The sequence below is a fragment of the Canis aureus genome, chromosome 8 (assembly GCF_053574225.1).
Source record: "Canis aureus isolate CA01 chromosome 8, VMU_Caureus_v.1.0, whole genome shotgun sequence".
Lineage (NCBI taxonomy): Eukaryota > Metazoa > Chordata > Mammalia > Carnivora > Canidae > Canis > Canis aureus.
In genome coordinates this window covers 65,061,872-65,083,316 of record NC_135618.1, presented here as the reverse complement: position 1 = coordinate 65,083,316, position 21,445 = coordinate 65,061,872, and the positions used below count along the sequence as shown (strand labels likewise).

General features: G+C 49.1%; 1 protein-coding gene across 2 annotated transcripts in view; it reads left to right on the top strand.

The window, feature by feature from the left end:
* MMD2 (monocyte to macrophage differentiation associated 2) overlaps positions 1 to 21,445 on the top strand; it is a 62,075-nt gene that overhangs the window by 32,749 nt on the left and 7,881 nt on the right. The window contains exons 5-7 of one of the 2 annotated variants that reach the window (XM_077907662.1): positions 4,618 to 4,719; positions 5,461 to 5,530; positions 9,216 to 19,638. In XM_077907662.1, coding sequence (XP_077763788.1) covers positions 4,618 to 4,719; positions 5,461 to 5,530; positions 9,216 to 9,419 — 376 coding nt within the window. In that variant the 3' untranslated portion in view covers positions 9,420 to 19,638. Of the gene's footprint in view, positions 1 to 4,617; positions 4,720 to 5,460; positions 5,531 to 9,215; positions 19,639 to 21,445 lie in introns of those variants that run through there. The other variant, XM_077907663.1, reaches the window with a different exon arrangement.

Genomic DNA, 21,445 nt, shown 5'->3' with positions numbered 1-21,445 from the left:
AGGAGTGGCCAAGGCGGTTAAGAGGAGACAGGGACAGATTGAAAAGACACTTGCAGGCAGCTGAGTAGAGTGACATATGGAAGGTGGGAGGAGGCAAGGGGGCCAGGGTTTCTTGGGCCAGCCTCCCCCTGAAACCAGCCGTGCTGCTGTCTGCCTGCGAGATGCAGGCACATGCAAGCCCCATGCCTAGCTGGGCTTTGGGAGAAGAGGTGACTCACTTCTATTCCCAAAACTGGTGTGCTTTTGGTCATCGATGCCAAGGGGGCAGGCATAAGTCTGGAGGTGTCTAGAATAAGCAAGATCCTGGAGGTGTGTGTACGTGGGAAGCCACTGGAGCAGGCCAGGAGCAGCAGAGAGAAGCTAGGAGCCACAGGAGGGACCTCATTCCCTGTGGCCACTTGTGGTGGGTCCCACGTGTGCCCTAGGCACCACCTGCAGTTGGCAGGGGCCAGGTAATGTCAGGTTTCCCTTGGGACGTGACTGAATACAGTCAAGTTTTGGGCTCAGCTGCAGTAACTCTCTCTCTCTCTCTTTTTTAAAGATTTTATTTATTTATTCATGAGAGACACAGACACAGAGAGAGGAAGAAGCAGTCTCCATGCAGGGAGCCCGACGTGGGACTTGATCCCGGATCCCAGGATCACGCCCTGGGCTGAAGGCAGATGCTCAAGTGCTGAGCCACCCAGGTGTCCCAGTAACTCTCTTTGACATGGATTTCTAGAACAATCCTCCATCTGTCCTGCCTCCTGCTGATTTAATGCCTGGGTTTCTAGTCTTTGTGCCTGGCTGCGGCTGGCTGGGCTTGGGCTCTCTGTCCCGTGCCGGTGTCTGAGGATGGCCCTCCTGATGGGACTTAGGGTCTCACAGGGAGCACAGATGTTGACCATCCCAATACTGACACAGGAAATGAGTCACAGCTGTGGGAAGGGCTGTGAACGAGGGGGGCAGGAGATGTACCCTGGTTTATGAGCCGTTTTTAGGAGGAAGAATTGGCAAAACATGGGGGTTGATTGAATGTGGAGGAAACAGAGGAGCTTGGGGACCAGTTTCCTGGCTGGCTGGGAGAACGAGAGGGGACACCATAGATCCTGTGGTGGGTATTTTTCTTTGAACGGCTCTGGTTCTCACACCATTTTCTGCAGAACCCCCGAGGTTTCCAGAGGACCACGGAGGGGTGGGGGTGTGCATGACTGCAGGTTCCCCCATCCTTGCCTCAATCAGAAAACCTCATTTTTTAAATGTTTGCTTCTGGTAGATTGGACTTACGTGTAAGATTCCTGCATACAATCTTTACTTAAAGAAAAGGATAGGGATCCTTGGGTGGCGCAGCAGTTTGGCGCCTGCCTTTGGCACAGGGCGCAATCCTGGAGACCCGGGATCAAATCCCACGTCAGGCTCCCGGTGCATGGAGCCTGCTTCTCCCTCTGCCTGTGTCTCTGCCTCTCTCTCTCTCTGTGACTATCATAAATAAATTTTTTTTTAAAAAAAGAAAAGGATATAAAAGATGCTTGAAATGCTTTGGCACCATAGAAAGAGAAGAGCAGAAATATTTATTTGAAGTTCAGCTCATGTTTTGTGGGGAAGGGGTGTTCATTTTTTTCTCTTAAAGTCAAGTTGAAATTCAGCATAGTGTATATATATATATATATATATATATATAGAGAGAGAGAGAGAGAGAGAGAGAGAGATTTCCTTTATTTATTCATGAGAGACACAGGGAGAGAGAGAGAGGCAGAGACACAGGCAGAGGGAGAAGCAGGCACTGCCGGAAGCCAGGAGGAGCCCGATGTGGGACTCGATTCCAGAACTCTGGGATCACGCCCTAAGCTAAAGGCAGACGCTCAACCGCAGAGCCACTCAGGCATCCCGAAATTCAATGTAATGTTTTAGAAAGAAATATTACATGTGGTTCGATGCTCCCTCACCTCCATCCCAGCCTGTCCTCCTATCCCTTCCTCTGCCCACCCCCCTCCATCCCATTTTATACTTGTCCTCCTACCCATTGGCCAATTTTGCATCTGTTTGGAGAACTATTTAGAATGCTCTTTCCTGATGGTTCTTCTGGGTAATGAGTTGGTTATTATTGTTTATTTTTTACCTTTAAGCTATCCAGTATAAATTAACTTATTTATAATAACAATTGGACTCTGAGCCAGTTGCTTTTTGGGGGCAGGAGGGCAGACAGATTTTTTTTTTTTTTTTTTTTTTTTAGAGAGTGAGGAAGAGCAGGGTGAAGGGTAGAGGCAGAAGCAGACTCCCAATGTGGGGCTTGATCCCAGGACTCCGGGATCATGACCTGAGCAGAAGGCAGATGCTTAACCAACTAAGCCACCCTGGTGCCCCCAGACAGATGTTTTATATAAAGTATTCTCATTCAAGAAAACCACTTCAGGGGATGCCTGAGTGGCTCAGTGGTTGAACATCTGCCTTCAGCCCAGGGTGTGATCCCGGGGTTGGGATCAAGTCCCACATCGGGCTCCCTGGAGCGAGCCTGCTTCTCCCTCTGTCTGTGTCTGCCTCTCTCTGTGTGTCTCTCATGAATAAATAGATAAAAACTTTTAAAAAATTTTTAAAAAAGAAAGCCACTCCTGAAAAAGAGCAAAAGGACCCTCCCCCCACAACCACTGCCATCATTAACTGTCCCTTTCTAGATGTAACTCCTGCTACCACTCAACAAGGGGCTCAGATTGGAGTTCTGCGCATTGACGTGTTTCTCTTCATATAATACAGTCCTGTTATGCTCTGCTCAATCCTGGCACACCTAACAATATGTCTTGTTGTATGCACCTAAGTATAGATTAGATTGTTTTCCTGTTTTCCAAGCTGCTATGACTATACCAGAGGACGGTGTGTTTGGCAGGGTGCAGTTGGAACACAGAAACCATACAGTGATATACCAACCAAAAACTTGGTATAAAGGATTCATAATGGGAGATTGGAGTAGGAGAGAATTGATTCATGAGCATCAAAGACAAATCTGGGGAAGCCAGTAGTGGTGGAGATAAGGGACAACTACCACCAGCCCCACCTTCACCCAGGGCAGAGCTCCTACCTCATTGGAAAGAGCCTGGTCTTTGCCCACGGGATGACAGAGCAGCTGCTGAGGGTTTGATGGGGGTGGGGTGGCTTGCTAGAAATCACCCCTCTTGGGTGCCGGGAGAGGCCAGCCACAGGAGGTCCTGAGCTTCCCCACTTGTTCTGTGCCAGGGAAGCTGCTGGTTGCTGGGTGCTCCTGGAACTAGCAGCCAGAAACACGCCTGCAGGAGCCTTAGAGCATTTTAGTGCAATTCAGTTATGCAGACACTGCACAGGGTGGAGGCCAGGTGGCCTGGACAGGAGTCCCTATGCGGGGGCCCCAGTGTGCAGGTGTGTGGGGCTGCAGAGAGGGTGCAGGAGCAGCCACCTGGCCTGGGGCACAGGCCTGCACTGTCCAGGACCTGAAGCTGTACCGCCGCTGCTGCCATCACCTAAGTCAACAGCAAGAGAACACGCCATGGCCAAATGCCAGAGAAAGCCGCACCTGCAGGCACCTGCCCTGGGAAACAGCCCTGGCCACGTAGCTGCGGAGAAAAGCCTGCTCTGCAAACGTCATGGGAAAACCGCAGGAACCAGGGAGGAAGAGCCTTTCCTCCTACAAAGTCTCTTCATTTTACTCCCCTGACAAAGCTCAGCATCGTGCCTCGGCCAAGGAGGGATGTGCGAGGCCCAGCTCTGTTACCTTGGGGCAGGCAGAAAGGGTGAGAGGCAGTCATTGACAACCAGCACAGATGGATGCCATCCCCTTCCCCTGCTGGTAGACAAGGGGTGTCTTCCGGCTTTCCCCGATGGACCCATGCCGTGATGAATGTCCTTTCCTGTGCCTCTGGGTGCGAGTACCAGACAGCCTTGACTTGGCTGATCCCCCGGGGCCAGAAGGACCGGGTCATGGGACATACACACCTTGGGTTTGGTAGATTCAAGCAGATGGGGGGGCACCTGGGTGGCTCAGCAGTTAAGCGTCTGCCTTTGGCTCAGCTTGTGATCCCGGGGTCCTGGGATCGAGTCCCACGTCGGGCTCCCTGCAGGGAGCCTGCTTCTCCCTCTGCCTGTGTCTCTGCCTCTCTCTGTGTGTATCTCTCATGAATAAATAAATAAAATCGAACTAGGGGTGGTGGAAGGGGAGGAGGGCAGGGGGTGGGGGTGAATGGGTGACGGGCATTGAGGGGGGCACTTGACAGGATGAGCACTGGGTGTTATTCTGTATGTTGGCAAATTGAACACCAATAAAAAATAAGTTTATTATAAAAAAATAAAATTAAATTAAAAAATGAAAAAAAATAAATAAAATCTTAAAAAAAAAAAAAAGAGTCTGCCATATTGCCCTCACACAGGCTTCACACTCCCGTCCACTTGAGATGCTCTTTCTCTTCATACTCCGACAGTATCTGTTTTGGAAATTTCCCTCTAATCATTGCTTATTGTTCAGTCGGTTTCTCGGTCTCCCCACCTGGCTTTCCACGAGAGCCCACGTCCCTGCTGCGGGGCCGCGGGGCACAGGGCTTCTCTGGGGTCAGTCTTCCTGTGAGGGGCTGGGTCCCAGCGGGCCCCCCTCAGGCTGTGCCCTTGGCTCTCTCCCAGGCTGAACCTTCGGGAGCTGGGGCCCTGGGCCTCCCACATGCGTTGGCTGGTCTGGATCATGGCCTCTGTGGGCACCATCTACGTCTTCTTCTTCCATGAGCGGTAAGCCAGGGCTGCGGGGTGGGGGGAGTGTCACGGGGTGGGGGCTGGGCCTCCTCTCTGCCCCTGGGGAGATGACAACCCAGGGTGACCCCCTGAGGCATGAGGGTACAGCTCTGCCTAGCATCATGGGGTTCAGGCCCATGGATGGCCACCAGGGCCACAGCCTGTAGGGTGGATCTGAAGAGCGTTTTTAACAAAGGCCTTGTGGGTCATGTGTTACCCATCTTCCCTAAGCTGGGTGGTCAGGTGAGGGGGAGAGGTTGCGAATACCTTCACTTCAGTCCTGCAGAGTGAGAAAAGAAACAGAGCTATAGAAGACAAAGGGAATAAGTGACCCCTGGAATCTCCAGGGACAGCAAATCAGTGTCAGTCGGTTGTAGCCACTCGGATGTATGAAGGGCGGCTGCCTGGGCCCAGCAGGAAAAGGTGCTAGGGTCACCTAGCAATGGCTGCCCCAGGCTCGAGTGTGGCATGCTGTACTCAGCAGTGGCAATCCTGGCCTGTCATCTCATCGATGGAGACCCAAGTCCCAGAGGGAAGGAGATCCACCCAGGGCCACCCAGCTCTGCCAGCCCCTGCTGGGTGTCAATGGGTGAAGTCAGAGTCCAGGAGTGCTGGGCAGAGGGTGGAGTCCTTCTCACTCTTTTGGTTGGGGTGTCCCTCCTACCCAGAACGGGGAGCTGTACGCTGTTCCTCATGGGGAGGCTGTCCCGAGGCCCAGATGGCTTGTCTTCCTGCCAGGTACAAGCTGGTGGAGCTGCTCTGCTATGTCATCATGGGCTTCTTCCCTGCCCTGGTCATCCTCTCAATGGTAAGTCCCACCTGCCCAGCAAGGGGACTCCCAGCTGGCTGGAGGGACCCAGCGTGCCTCTCGGGATCACTGAGTCCAACCCCCTCCTCTGGCACATGAGGAAACTGAGGCCTGACTCTGCCTAACCTCCAGCGAGCTGTGTGACCCTCCCCGATTCAGCCCTCATGTATGTTTAAGGATTGAATAGGAAAACCCATGGGGGGGATTAGGATGGTACCTGGCACATAGTAAGTACCCAGTCACTAAATTAAATCTGTGGTAATAACATTCCTGGCCGTAGAGGCAGAGTCAGGGCTCTGGACTTCTGATTACCTGCTTTGGTGTCTGTATATCCTAAACTGCTTGTCCACACCAGAGACCAAGCCCAGAAGGGGCACCTTCCCTATATATAGTCTGAGCCCTTACTAAGTGCAGGAGGCCTACCCACAGGATCTTACTTCCTTGACCCAGGTGTCCCTGGAGAGGGACATGATGTCCCGTTCATGACATTCAGGCCAGCCCATGTACATGTGCAGCCCCTAAGTGGCTGAGCCATGATTTGCCCCCATAACATTGGCGACTAGGATGGATCTCAGGTGTGCCCCCCCCGCCCCCCCCCCCCCCGCTGTGAGGGGCAGAGGCCAGGAAGAGAAGAGGTGGGGGGCGGCAAGTGTGGAAACCACATCACCCCTCCCAGCCTCTGTTGTCCTGTCAAGTGGGCACAGAAAACTCACCTGCCTGGCACCCTCCCTAGTTTATTTATCTTACACTCTTATTGGCAGGTGGTAAGATTATACGTTGTCAAGTCTATCACGTGTTTCATCTTTTTGAAAAATTTTATCTTCTTTATTTTTTTAACTCTAAGTGTTATGTTTAGGAAAGCCTTTCTTTCTTCCTTCCTATGGTTAGGAAAGTATTTTCTCCTGTTTCTGTTATGGATTTAAACTTCCCACTGTGGTTTCTTCTGGACATGGTGATTTGTCCCCAGACACCTAGCCAGTGATTTCAGTTACCTGCCATTTAAACATGTTCCTTTGACCACATGTTAAATTCACACATATATGTGTGAACACAATATTTCAGTTCTGTTTTGTCCAAGGGCCTGTCTCTATTCTGGCACTAAACTGAGTGAGCTAATGTAGCTTAATTACGTTTTATTTATTTATTTACAGATTTATTTATTTATTTGAGAGAGAGAGAGAGAGAGAGCACAAGGAGAGAGAGAGGCAGAGGGAGAAGCAGGCTCCCTACGGAGCAGGGAGCCCTATGTGGGGATCAAGCCCCAGGACCCTGAGGTCATAACCTGAGCCAAAGGCACACTCTTAACTAATTGAGCCACCCAGGCACCCCTATCTTTAAATTAAAAAAAATTTTTTTGATGTATATTAAATATTACATTATATAATTTATGACAAATATGTTTATGACAAATATTTTTAACATTAAAATTTTTTTAAACATCTAAATGTCTTTTTAAAAAATTAAAAATGTATGAAGTATAGTAGAATAAATAGTACATTATATCATTTATATTAAATATTTTTAATTTTTAAAAATTTAAATTTATTTTAAAAATATTAAGAATTCAACTAAATATTACATTGTAATGTTTTGAAATCTTAAAACTATTTGTTTAAATATACTTTTAAGTTTTTAAAAATTTGGGCACCTCGGTGGCTCAGCGGTTGAGTGTCTGCCTTTAGCTCAGGTCATGATCCTGGGGTCCTGGGATCCAGTCCTACATTAGGTTCCCCACAAGGAAACTGCGTCTCCCTCTGCTTCTGTCTCTGCCTCTCTCTGTGTCTCTCATGAATAAATAAATAAATAAAATTTAAAAAGGTTCTTAAAAATTTTATGAAGTACATATTACATTATATAATTTATAGTAAATGTTTTTTAAATTAAAATATCATTTAAATTTATGTTAAAATTTTTAAATTTTATTAATTACACTAAATAAATACTAAATTATACACTATCTGTCCAATCATATATTACATATATTTAAGGACATATGTATACTTATATATAGTAAGTGTATATTTAAATACACAATCACTGCAAAAAATAAGTCTGAACATGTGTGAAAGAGCCAAAGCCCCCTTCCACGTCCTCCCTAATACAATGCTCCAGCTGTAACCACCACTCAGTTTGTTGTATGTCCTTTTTATTTATTTACATGCAAATCTACGTGGATATGCAGACATACTGAATTATTTGTTCTTCTACGAAAATAAGGTCACACGAAATGCGCTGCTCTGCAGCATGCTTTCCTCACTTAGCACGTGTCGTGGGCGTATCCTCATGACAGTCACTTGGAGTAATGCCCGCCTCTTAAGGCAGTTGTGACGGTGGCACAAAGGCCCTCCATGCGGTGCCTTGCACCTAGCAAGTGCTAGGAGGTTCTAGATATTCCTAATGTTGTTACTGTGTAATTAATATGTGAGTACAATGCTCTGGAGGACTGAATGGATCAGTTAGTGTCCACAGGGACAATGAAATACTATGCAGCTGTTCAAAAGATGGAAATGTCTCCTGCCATGGGTTGCAGACTGGTCCCCCATAGACCAGTTAACCCAGTGTGGCGTTGCAGCATGGTGGGGATGGTGTGAGTCCATCGATCTAGAATGATCATTTCCTATGCATCATTATGTACAAAGTGCATATGGCATGTTGCTCGTGGAGAGAACATTTCTGGAAGGATACTGTTAGCAGTGGCAGCTTGTAATTCGTGTACAGGTGGACCCAGGAAGACAGGGGGTGGGGGATGGTGTGATGGCTCTCATCGGGTCTCTGCCATTCCCTTTAACTACCTATTGCTCAGGTATTAATACTGCTCATCTCTGATGGCTAGGATGACTCTTTTTTTTCTTAATATTTTTTGTTTGATTTCTCTAAAATTCTTTTCCCTGGACATATATTCCTTTTTAAAAATTGTGATAAAGTATACATAAAAATTACGATTTTTTAACCATTTTCAGTATATAGTTGAGTGGCATGAAGCACATTCACGTTCTCATGCAGCTGTTACCACTAGCCATCTCCAGAACTTTCTCATCACCCCAAGCTGAATCTCTGTTCCCAGGAAACACTAACTGTTCTGTTCCTCCTTCCCCAGCCCCTGGTAACCTCCATTCTATTTTCTGTCTCCATGGATTCAATGGACACCAGGGACCTTATCTGTGTGGGATCCTACAGTATCTGTCCCTTTGTGTCTGGCTCAGTCCACTTAGCATCATGTCCTCCAGGTTCATCCATGTTGTAGCAGGTGCCAGATTTCCTTCCTTTTTAACTCTTGAGCAATAATTGCCCACAGTATGAAATAACACGAATAACAATTTGTTTATCCATTAATCCATCCCCAGACATGTGCCTTGCTTCCACATTTTGGCTGTTACAAACCTGGATATACCAGTATCTGTCCACATCCCTGCTTTCACTTCTTTTGGGTACACACCCAGATTGTATTAATTTTTAGAAAACATACGCTATAAAATAGTCTTTGAGATTTTGGTAGACATCAATAACATTTGAGAATTAATTTTGGGAAGAATTAATATGTGTCAAGACCTTCTACCCGGGAATCTGGGCTGGCTTCCTATCCATGTTTCTTTTTGTTTTGAGTACGTGGGCGGGGATTGTGGGGTGCTCCCAGCCTTGCTGGCTGCTCCTCTAACTTGTGCCCTACCTTTGTCCTTGCCGACAGCCCAACACCGAGGGCATCTGGGAGCTGATGACTGGAGGGGTCTTCTACTGCTTGGGCATGGTGTTCTTCAAGAGTGATGGGAGGATCCCCTTTGCTCACGCCATCTGGCATCTCTTTGTGGCATTTGGTGCTGGCACCCACTACTATGCCATCTGGAGGTACCTGTATCTGCCCAGCACTGTGCAGGCCAAGGTGTCCAAGTGAGGTGGCTCCGATGCATGGGGCAGAGCATCATGAAAAGCATTTCTATGAACTTTGGTTCAGAGCAGTGCCCAGGCCCATCTGCACATCCACGGGCAGAGTTTTCGATGGGTCCAAGGCTACTTCTGGTAGTAGCCAGAATGTCCTTAGGGTCCCAGGTGAGAAAGAAAGCATTTAGTCATTTTTACAGAGGATAAATTAACCCTGCAATGTGTTTCTATTCTAGGCAAGTATTTCCTAATACAACCAACATTAACATCTTCAGAAAAGGGAGAGACATTGTCCTGGCAAATTGGGGGACCTTGGGCCAATAGACACTCTTTAGGGTTCTCATAACTCTGTTAGGGAATTGGTGGATTGTTTGTACCCCGCTGGCCAGGGCCTCCTCTGCTACCAAAGTCCTGGCTGGGGAATTGTGCCCTGTTCAGGGAAAGTCACCCAGCCTGTAGATCAGGGATGGTGAATATCCATGACCACAGCAGACATCACCAATCAAATGGAGCATGGTGCAGTATCAGTATTCTTCTCCAGGAGGTGCTCTGGGCAGCCATGACTTATCAACTCAGCACTTAGGATGGCCCTTCTTAGCCTTTCCTGTCTTCTGTGCTCTGCAGTGGGATCATGACCAGACCAGTTAGAAGTCTCCATGTAGGGGAGCATACTTATCTCCTGACACTATGCCTGAACTCCTTCTCCCTGTTGGGGACACTCCTGGAGTGGGGCAGTCTGGGGACAATGAAGGGAGACCTAGGTAGACAGCTCGAGGAACCCCTGGCCTTCGGCCACACCATAGCTGATTCTCAGTACAGAGGAAGAGTGGTTGGGGATTGGGAAGTGGTTAGTTGGCCAATTCCTCTGCTGAAAAATCCAGAGAAATGATCAGAGCCATTCCTTGGGGGGGGGTGGGGGGGGCAAGCAGATCCCAGGAAATTGCTCACCTGCTCCAGATTTAGGGCTTGTGATGCCAACTTTCGGATTCTTGCTTGGTGCAAATCATGGCCCTTAGAGGCTCCTCAAATGAGCCCCAGAAGGAAGGCAGGCCTTGGCTAGTTTGATAGGGATCTGGGCAGAGTGTCCCCAGTGTTGGGATACCCCCACCTCTGAAGCTCCTAGTAGCCCAATGACAAGACTTCTGGGGACCTGTCCTCATAGTGTCCTCCCAGGGTTGGGCTGTCCACTCTGTACCTGGCACGTGGACATTTACTGGGGAGGGGATCCAGGCCTAGCTCCTGATCTGAGTGGGAATCTGGGAATCTCTGAATCAAGCATCTCTCAAGGTAGACAAGCCTCAGCCTACAGCTCCCAATCAGAGTTGGGTGAGCCAAGACAGGATGCCTTATGCTTAGTTCTAGTACATTCCAATGTATTTCAGGGTTCCAGCATCTGGAATCTCATGTACCAAAGCCAGTATTAAACCATCCGACACATTCCTCAGACAGGCGGGTTCTGAGCTGGCAGATGCTTTGGGGGTTGGGGGTTAGCTTTGTCCTCTTGTGCCTTGTGTGCATGTATGTGTGGGTGCACTCCCAGTCCCTGGAAGCTGCCTTCATCTGGTCTGCCCACCCTCAGATGGGGTCAGGGTTGAAGGTTGGGGGGTGGGGAGAGGAAGCTTTGTGGGGGAGGGCCCCCTAGAGAAGGGCTTTGCCCACAGGCAGGGACACTGTGACAGTGGGGGAGGAGCTCTTGTTAGCTATGGGAAACCAGTCAGGAAATCTCTCAGACCACGGCACCAGCACCATGCCAAGCTGACGTGAAAGTCCTGTCATTGAGGCACTGATGAGAACCAAAGCCCTGTTACAGGACCGGGCCTGGGTGGCCTGGGACAGGGACCTGGGTCTCCTTTAGTGACTCTGGAGCTCAGCTCCTTATGTGACACCTGCATCTCCTCCTGCCCCCTCCTCTTGGCTACTCAAGCTTGCTTTTTCCCCAAGACAGCCTGCCCCTTTATGCCCCGCAACTTTTGAGATGCTGGTCCACCCATCTTGTTCCTACTCATCCTTCAAAGCTCTGCTCAGGCATTAGTGTCGAGGGACTTCTGACCTTCTCTGACTCAGGTGCTCCCGCCTGCTTCCCACCACCCTCTGTGCTTACCTGCGCCATGGCTAGAAGCTCTGTCCTTCATCATCCTGGTCCTTGCACCTGCCCCCCAACTCAGGAGCTCTTTAAGGGAGGAGCTATATTTTGCCGGACTTAACATAAAATCTGGCTTCTTCTGTTTGTGAGGGCCAATTTCTTAACCTTAGTGTCCTCAGCTATAAGCTGGGTATAGTAAGGTACCTTGCAAGGTTGCTTAAAGATGTGGTAGGATGACAAATGTGAAATACCCAGCCTGGTATTCTAATTAGCATCCTTAGCTGTCCACTTGGGAAGCAACCCTTGATAATGAGATGACACTCTTCTAGGAGTGTCAGCTGCACTGCCCAAAGGAGTGAATTACGAATGGTGGGATTTCTGACTATGGACAGGCTGGTAAGGACACTGTTTTGTTGGCCTTGGCCACATTCCTTCCTTTTGCTCCAATTTAGGTGGTTTCCCATGAACCCTTTCTCTTCCTCAACATCATTTGTGAAAGTGAGTTTCCCAGCATTCCATTTCACCCAAACCCAGGCCCTGGCCTCCTCCAAAATGTGTCGGAGACAGTGCAGGAAAGGGAAAGATGTTCCTAGGCCAGTCCCTGCTGTGGGTAAGCATCCTGGTCTGTGCACTGGCCATGTGGGGTAGAGAAGGCAGGGCACTGGGAATTCAAATGCCAGCTCCCTCTTCCTGGCCACCTTTGAGGCTGTCATGTGCCAGGATGATCCATCAAAGCGGCTGTCCTGCCCCAAGGAGCCAGGGAGGCGGTCACCAGGCCTCTTTGATATTCTGGGCACTTCAGCAGCTGCTCCTGAGTTAGGCAGGCACTGTTGGGGCAGGGTGAGGGGTAGGAGCTGGCAAGAAGTGAGGATGAAGGCAGGTTCAGGAGGCTCCCACTGTGGCAACTGCCTCCCACTGCTCAGCCAGGCTAGAGGACAGGCCTGGAGGTGACAACTTGCATCCTCCATTCATTGGCAATCATCAGGGCAAGCCAAAGCAGGTGCACTTGCTGGTGGAGGCCTGCCTGCCAGCTGGCAGGATTTCCCTGACAGGCCCTGAGCAGAGCTTGCCGAGGGCTGTCCCTGGGGCCAGTAGCCTCTCAGGCCAGGGGACTTTAAGCCAACATCACAGACCAGAGCTGCCTTTCTCTCTTGATTGGAAATTGCACATATGGTAGGAGCAGGGCTGAGCATCCTTCTCTCCATCAGCATCGGGCTCAGGCCGGGGACTATCCCAGGACAGAACCGGGCAGGGGTGGGTGCAGGATGGGAGTTGTCAATGGGACTAGGCTGAGGTCCTGAAACCATACTAGTGGTGGGTGGGGGCCTCACACAGTGGGATGATGTACAGGGCTTCCCGAGAATGTTGCAGTCCTGGGTTTTCGGTGCACCAAACTCTTTTTCGTATTCGTCTGCAAGAGCTGAAGTGCTCTGAATGTTTTCCCACAGCTCTGCTGAGCACCTGCATTTGGGTTCAGGCCTCTGTTGGGAAGCAGGTGTTAGGGAGAGCTAAGCTAAGAGGGGCAGGTAATGCTCAGAGGTCTGGGAAATGAACCTGGTGACTTAGTCAAGAAGGCACTTATCACCTTTGCCACCATACACTGTGCAAGCAGGTGCTGAAAGGTAGGCTCTGGGAACTGCATCATGGGGTCCTGAAAGAACCTGTGGCAGTCCCAGCAGCCAGGTCCACACGAGTACACTGACACATGAGTACACTCACAGGTATGGTGCACAGCAGGTGTGAGGAGAAGCAGGAAGCTTGGGAGGCAGAGGCTTACCGAAATGGTGCCCCTCCTGGGGGCCAGGCTTTTTGCTGTGGCTTCATAGATGCTCTGTCCATGGATTGACACAGTCCCCTTAGCGGGGTAAGGATTATTAGCTGATCTTACAGAGCAGGAAGGCAAAGCACAGAGAGGTTTGGCAACTTCCCCAAGGGGACCCAGGATCTAACCAGCAAAGCAAAGCTTTGAAGCCAGGACTATCTAACCTCCAAGTGTCAGTTCTCATGGCCAGATCTCCTGTTTCCAAGGACATCCACTGCCCCCAAGTCTGTCCGCCAGGGAAGAATGCGGGGCTGAACATTTTTAATGATTTTTTTTTTTAAAGCACTGCTTGTGTGTAGCATTTGCTGATTTCCATGGTGTAAATGCTCCTATGGCTGATTTCAAGCTACCAAGTGACATCACTGAAGATATCTTGGAAAGGGGTATACATCTCTGGCCCTCCAAAGCTCGCACAGGCCCACCTGTGCCCCACTGCTTCCTGCCTGTGCTTCTCACTCAACTGGCCAGGGATGCCCAGGATGCTGAGTTGTGAGAACAGACCAGCTCTGCGGGGTCCCTGTGCAGGGCTAGGCCTGGCACTGAGCTGCTCGGACACTCCAGCTGCAGAGTCTGGAACCTGGAACCAATCAGACCTGCTCAGGGTCCAGCCCTACACAGACCAGCATGCAACCCTCCGCCATGTCCTTCATTCCCTCTGCCTCAGTCTCCTTGTCTGTAAAATGGAGATGGCAGTCAGCACATGGAGCCTCTTTCTCTTGCTAAGTTAAGGGCAAAGGCCATTTTTGTGGAAGGAAGTCAGAACAGTGTTCTTGGCCCTAGGATTTGGCCAGGGAATCTCTGCAGAGGTTTGCTGAACCCCAGATCCTGGCTGCCACCCCCCTTGAATGGCTGAATCAATAGGTCAGGATGGCACTCTGGAGTCTGAACTCTGCCAGCTGGTTTGAACACCGGTTCTGGAAGCCCTCCTCTGGAGCTCATCTGCTTTGAGGCCATGCCCCACATGTTAGTGATGAGGTTATGGAGTCAGATTCCAGAAGACAGACTCATGTCCAGGAGTGGGGGCCCTAACCACAGTTCTTACTTTGAGCTGTCTCTTTCTCACTTAGTTTCCTAGATTCACAGCACTAATACCCCTTAGCAGCCTGTGTGTATACACAGGCCATCCCTGAAATTGGGCTCTGTCGCTAACGTTGCATAAGCTCTGTCCCAAGCCCTGTGATTTACATCATCTTTATAAGCACTCTACGAGGTAGGTATGATCCCATCTTACTGATTTGGAGACAGGCTCAGAGAGGTTAAGTAACTCATCCAAGGGCACCTAGCTTATAAATGGTGGCCATGGGCTCTCCCCAACTCCACTATGCTCCCTAAAACACTGACAAGTCAATTTTAGGGTTTCCAGCGTGTGGGTGGGAGCAGTTGAAATGATAGTGGGCTTCATGTTTTTGCTTCAGCTGGTTCATGTGCTCTGAACGATTATATCAAAGGTGTGAGGCTTCATTCACTAGCCCTGTGTTCAGGCCAGTGTTGGAGACATTGGCAGAAGCTCCCACTCAGGCTTTCAAAAGATGCTTATTTGGGAGAATGTGTAGCCATATGGCTCCCAGTGGCAGGGTGGCTGGGAGGACGTTCTCTGGCCCCCATGCTAATGCTTACCACAGGGATTGGATTCCCTGTAAAAAGCTGCAAGCCACAGGTCCCAACGGGACACCTGGCCTGTGCACAGGTGGCTGGCAGGAATCTGTGTATCCCAGACCCATCCTCTTTTATGATTGCTTTATTTGAGATGCAATGTGCAAGGCTGGGAGCCTGAACAGCATGGGCCTTGAATATGAGCCAGAAGGGGTGGGACAGCTCAGTTTTGTACCCAGAGAGCAGGGATGAGAGCAGAGGAGCAACATGCCCAGGGCACAGAACTGGGTAGAGCTGGAGCTGATGCCTTTCCCTCCCATGCCTCTTTTCTTTCCTGGGCACTGTGGCCCCTGCTCTGGGTAGAAGGCCATGCAAGTCCTGCCCCCTCCAGTGACAGGATGTGCAGCCTGCTGCCTCTCTCACAGTCTGGTGGCACAGGTGGCATGGTTCCTCCTGGTCTGGCAGGGAGGATATACCAGCCCTTCCTTGTGATCTTGTTTTCCACATGTAGATGTGGTGTACCTGACTTCCTGCTTCCTCTGTGACTTTGGGCAGCTGACGTATCCTCTCTGGGCTTTCATCTGGTCAGCTGTAAAAGGAGTTGGTGGTCTTACTCAGCTGATTGTCAGCTGCTGGTCCATTTCCAAACTGTGCAGGTCAGGGATGGGCATGAAGCCCAGACGAGTGGGCTGGGCTGGCTTGACTCAGCATGGCAAGACCCTTCCCCAGTTTAAGGCAAGGTCCCCTAGGGGAGCAGAGGGCTGTGGACCCAGCTCCTCCTAGAAACAACACTGAAACCTTCCTTCATGCATAGACACCTTTGATAGATCAGTGTATGGAAAATAAAGACAGCCCAAATGGGCTGAGAAACACCAGACTCCATGTAGAGGAGTGCTCTCTGCATGGTAGCTATAAGGCACAGGTGGCTAAGTCAATTAAAATTAAATAAAATTTAAACTCGGTGCCTCAGGGGTACTAGTCACATTTTAAGTACTCAATAGCCACATGTGGCCAGTGGCTACCCTTTTTGGACAGCACAGATAAAGACAGTCTACATCCTTCCAGAATGTTCTATTGGACAATGTAAATCAATGTTTCTCAAACTTTTTGTCTTGGAACACCTTTGTGTTCTTAAAAACTATTGAGGACACCAAAGAACTTTTGTTTATGGGCTAGATCTAATATTAACATTCATCATACTAGAAATTAAAACTGGTAGTATTTCAAAATACCTATTAGTTCATGTAAAGATCAACTCATTACACGTTAACATAAGTAACATATTTTTCTATTAGAAATAACATTTGTCCAGACAAAAAGAGACTTAGGAGGAGGAGTGGCACTGTTTCACGTTCTTGCAAATCTCTTGAACGTCTGGCTTAACAGACCACCATAGGACTCCCCTGCCTGTGTTTGCACGAGCATGTGACAATCACCTGTGCCGTAGTGTCTGGCAACCTTTGCATGAAGGCAGGAGAGGGAAAGACAGATAATGTCATAGTATTATTGTGAAAACAGCTTCACTTTGTGAGCCCCTGAAAGGGCTTGGGGAGACCAACATTGTGGAGAATCAGTGATCTAGACTTTTCCCTCTAAACAGAGGTCACAAATGCCACACATGTGGTGAATATCACAGGCCAGCACTCTCCTCCTTTTAGCTTATTTTAGCTGAGCCTGGAGACATGGGCAGGATAGGGAGGCAGGAGAGGTGTGAGCAACAGTCTGGGACACCTGGTTGAGGGCAGATGCTGCGTCTCCACTGCCCATGCTCTGTGCCCAGCCCACCATACCCAGTGCTTAGTCGGTGCTCCGTGCACATTTGTGGGGGTAGCAGGGGAGCTTGGTCTCCTCTTCCCAGTTTGGGAAGATGTGGCTAGGGAGTCCCATGTATGCGTTAGCCCTTTGTATCCAGGTTAGACAGGTTCACAGCCATGGTCTGTGTGGACACTGCCCTGGCCTTTACTCTTGGTGAGTCTGAACATCAGAGGACAAACCAGAGTGCTATTGAGAGGCTCCCCAGGTTTTCCCCAGTGGGTCTGCCAGCCCTGGACTTACAGAGTGAAGGAGGCAGGGTCCCGGGGGAGACACACCCAGTCTGTATGGTGGTGAGCGTCTGAGTGACCTTTCAGGAGGGAACCTCAGACTCACCAAGGCTCATCTGTAGGGATGAGGGAACGCCTATCCCAAATTACAAGGATGGGAGATATAAAGATTTGTACCATAATATATTTAACTGTTCTTTCAATTCAAGAGGGATCTATAATTGGTCTAGATGTAGGTATCTCTGATGAGTATCTTTCCACATAAAGTTTTCCCTGAATAGAGTGGATTTTCTTAAGGCCACACTTCGACTTTGAGTCCTGTCTGTGCCGTCCAGTGGCAGCTGTTCCACCTGCTGTTATTGGACTGAGCCTTCTCTACAGTTGGCCACTGTCCCTGGGGGTTCAGGGTATCTAGGGATCTACTGCCTGGGCACTGCCAAGGAGCTGGCTTATCTGGAAGATTTGGAGCAGGCAACTCTGGCATTTGGCATGAACTGTAGAGGAGCCAGGGGAGCACGTGCCTGTTCCTCAGGTGGTCTGATTGGTGGGGGGCGGAAGAGGGAGGTGTGGGTGGGGGAGGGGATGCTGCCTGCTGCATGGCTGCTGGCGCCTGCATGATGTCTAACGATGTCCACTGCCTGTGCGAGCCAGGAAGTCGTGGAGGTATTGGTGTGCTCTGCTTAGGGCACTCTGGAGACCAGTTGTTAAATATCTTGGGGCCTGGTATCTCATTAAACTGAGAGTGGTGTGAGATTGGCCTTGATGGAATATTTACACCATAAGAATCAGCAAAAGGCTACAGATCAGAGCCTAATATTTTTGGAGAGCTATTTTACAAGCATGCCACTGCCTGCGGCCTGGGTACATCTTTCTGCATTCCACCCCCCACTTTATCAGTGTAACAGGCACTATACACACAGTTCCGAACATGTTCACATGTTCACGTTTTCATATATTTCTCCCAGTAAAACCTTGCAAGACAGGGAAACAGGCTGTTCAGAGAGGCTATGTGACTGGTGCAAGGTCATCCATGGTGCAGGGCAGGGCTGGAATCCAAGTCATGGTTCTTGGGCCTCACATCCTCTTCCTTCCACTGTCTTGCTCCCTGATTGCTGAGCTCTGGGGCAGGGGATGAGGCATCTCCTTAACATCCTCCCAGGGCCTTGTTCTCCAGACTTGAGCGATGCCATCCTTTGGCTGCTCAATCTCTGCACTCAGTTTTGCCTGAGCCTTGCGCGGCCTGAGGATGAAAGGCTGATGTGCTCGGCTCCTGCCTTTGGAAACTGGCCAGGGCTGAGACTGTTTCCAGGGGGCAAGGACACTGGAGCCCAAGGACTTCCATGTGGCCCAGCCATCGAACCCTGAGCTTAGAGTGGCCCCTCGTCACTGGGGTCCAGTGGGGCTCAGCCACAACCGGTTATCCCAGGTCTGCATGGAGTCTCTGCCCATACTACCTCAGCTCACAGGTGTCCTAACAACCATCTCTTTGCAAAGCTGGCCTTGTGATGGGCTCTCAAACCCACCTGTACCCTTGTTGTGGCATTAGGAGGGGAGGTGCCACATTCCAGCCATAGCAAGTAACAGGAGGCTCACTTGTGCTTCCTGGGATCCACCTGCTCCATCATGTGGGATTAGGCTGCAGGCTCTGTGGGTCAGCTGTCCTCCATTTATTCCCAGATGCTAGCATTTTCCAAACCTTTTTGATTAACACTCATCATCAGAAATACATTCTATAATGTGATTCCAATTTACACGTCCATCGCTGAAACAGGACCTACTTATGTGATGCACTAGGGTGCTTCCTACCCTCCCCTGTCCATCTTTTGTCACTCTTTCAAGTTGCTGGTTGCAATGCACAACACTGCTTTTATGCCTCATGAGTGAGTCTGAACCTACGGTCTGGAAATTGTTCTAGTTGGTTCTGTCCTGGGAAGGCATGAGCATTGGTACTAGGTACTTAGTCGCTGTGATTGGGGGGTGGGGGTGGGGTCAGCATGATGCTCCTCAGAAACTTGGGTGCCCAAGGGCAAATGGGAACAGTTAAAGAGAAAGAAGTTAGGAGCTTTAGAGGATCTGGCTGCTCAGAACCCTGACCCCACTGAGAGGAATACAAGACCAGATTTTTGGGTCTCTTGTTTTGGTGATTAGCCCCATGTTCTAAGGGACCTTGGGGCAGGATGGTCCCAGAGACCTCAGGAATGTGTGTCAATGTTTAGTTCAGGCAGGGCTGGGAAGGCAGGAGGGAGACAGCGAATCTGTTTGAAAAATGAATGGACCCAATTTTGCAAGAACCATTGTGCCTCCAATTTCAAATTTTGAGCCCTGATCCTGCTGAACGGATCGCCCGCCAGCCCTGTTTATATCACCAGGTTTTACTAGGCATATTCCCACTCCTGTTGCTTATGAAGGCCTTTCTGGGAGGATAGGGGTAGGGGCGGGGAGCAGGAGCTCTGACTGTCACACTTGTTTTTCTAGACCTATTGTGTCTACAACGTTGGAGACTGGCATCTGTGGCATGACTTTTAAAAAATGTCCTGCTGGTACTGGACTCTCTCTGTGTTTGTGAAATTGCCATTTTGTATTAACACAACATTTGATAAACATTTGTAGTAAAGAGGAATAATCCTGCCGGTGAATGTTATTGTTTGTGGTGGAGTAGAAAGCACTTAAAAAAATAAAAATCCAAGATGCCTCCCTCTTGTCCAGCTGTCTTTTTAAAAATAACGTCTGTTCACTCCTTTTATCAAAGCAGTCTCTGTTCACTGTAGATAACCTGAATTATTTAGGAAAGCATAAGTAAATTAAAAACCCTGCATCAGCTGTCTTGCTGTAAAACAATGTACCCTAAAATATAGTGGCTTTAAAAAATTTTTTTAATTAATTTATTCATGAGAGACACAGGCAGAGGGAGAAGCAGGCTCCCTCAGGGGAGCCTGAGGCGAGACTCGATCCCAGGGCCTGGGATCATGCCCTGAGCCGAAGGCAGACGCTCAACCGCTCAACCGCTGAGCCACCCAGGTGTCCCTGTAGTGGCTTAAAACATCAGTAATCATCGGCATCTCTCACAGCTTCCATCAGTTGTGAATTCAGTATGGGCTTCAGGTGGAGGATGTGAAGGCTGGCATGAGAATTGCCCCAAGGTGCTTTCACTCACAGATCCTGTTGGGTGATGTTGGTAGGTTCCTGGGGCCCTGAATGACCATATATCCTGTTTCAAAACATAGATTTTATGGCAAGGCCAAGAGATCAGGGGATGATTGACATTGAAAAGACAGTTTGTCCCTCAGAGTTCCCAGGAAGAGGGGGCATAGGATACCACCTATTCAGGGCCCATCAGGGGACAGAGGGGACCAGAGAAAATCATAGGCACTAGATTTATTGTGGCTCCTGAGGGAAGGAACAGATGACATTTAGGATTAGCAGATTTGGGGTTGGCTAGTTTGCAGAATTTCAGCAGGCTCTGGGGCATAGGGACTGACCCTAGTTGTGTGACACTTAGTCCTGGGGTGATGAGGACAGGGGAATATTGGTCTGGAGTCTAAGCCCAATAGAGGAGGTGGGGAGGTATGGTCTCTAGACTGGTTGTTTTGCATATGAAACGACTGGTTGGTTTGCATATGAAAGGTATATCTTAGCAGGTGAGTTGTTTACTCTCCAGAGATTGGCTACCCCTGGGAAGGGCAGTCTTCCCATGGTTGCTATAAGGTCCCAGATATGAAAACATCAAAAGCAAAGACATTTTAATACACACCAGGTGACTTCCCCATTGGTCTGGGCTTCCCTTTACAACAAGGCAGATGGGTCCCAAGAGAAAGAAAGCCAGGTAGGAGACACGATCTTTTATGATCTAGCTTTGGAAGTCTTCACTTCTCCTATGTTCTATGGTGGATACAGCTAAATAGTCCTTCCAAAAAAAAAAAAGTCCTCCCAAGATCAAGGGGGAGGGAAGGCAGACCTCCTCTCCACCACCTGATGGAGGAGAGTTCGAGTTACAGTGGAAGAGGAGCATGTGGGATGTGGACATATTGATAGGGCTATCTATCTTTGGAAACTGCCTCAAACTCCATCACCCAGAAATAATCACTGTTAGTATTCCCAACCTATCCTGATTGCACATCTTCTTGAATGTGATTTAACAAGGAAGAAGTGATCTGTTAATAAAATTTTGTTTTCTTGGGCAAGTCCATTAGCCTCTCGTGGCTTCAGCGTAGACGTGGAATTAGATTAAGGGCTCTCATGTGTGTCTTGGGCACTAGAATGATCTCCAGCTGGACTAAGCTGTTTCTCCCCAATTTGAAAAATGGCCACTTGTTCTCAATTCTCATTTCAAAAAAGTTAATGCATAGTATTTTTTCAATCTTAATTATTTTTCTCATACATACATTACAAACTAAATGGTACTTTCTATAACAAATTCTCACAGTCATCAAATCAAGTAAACAAATAAAAAAAAATTAATGTGAATGGAAATGTCAGAACCAGCCAAACATATTTGATTC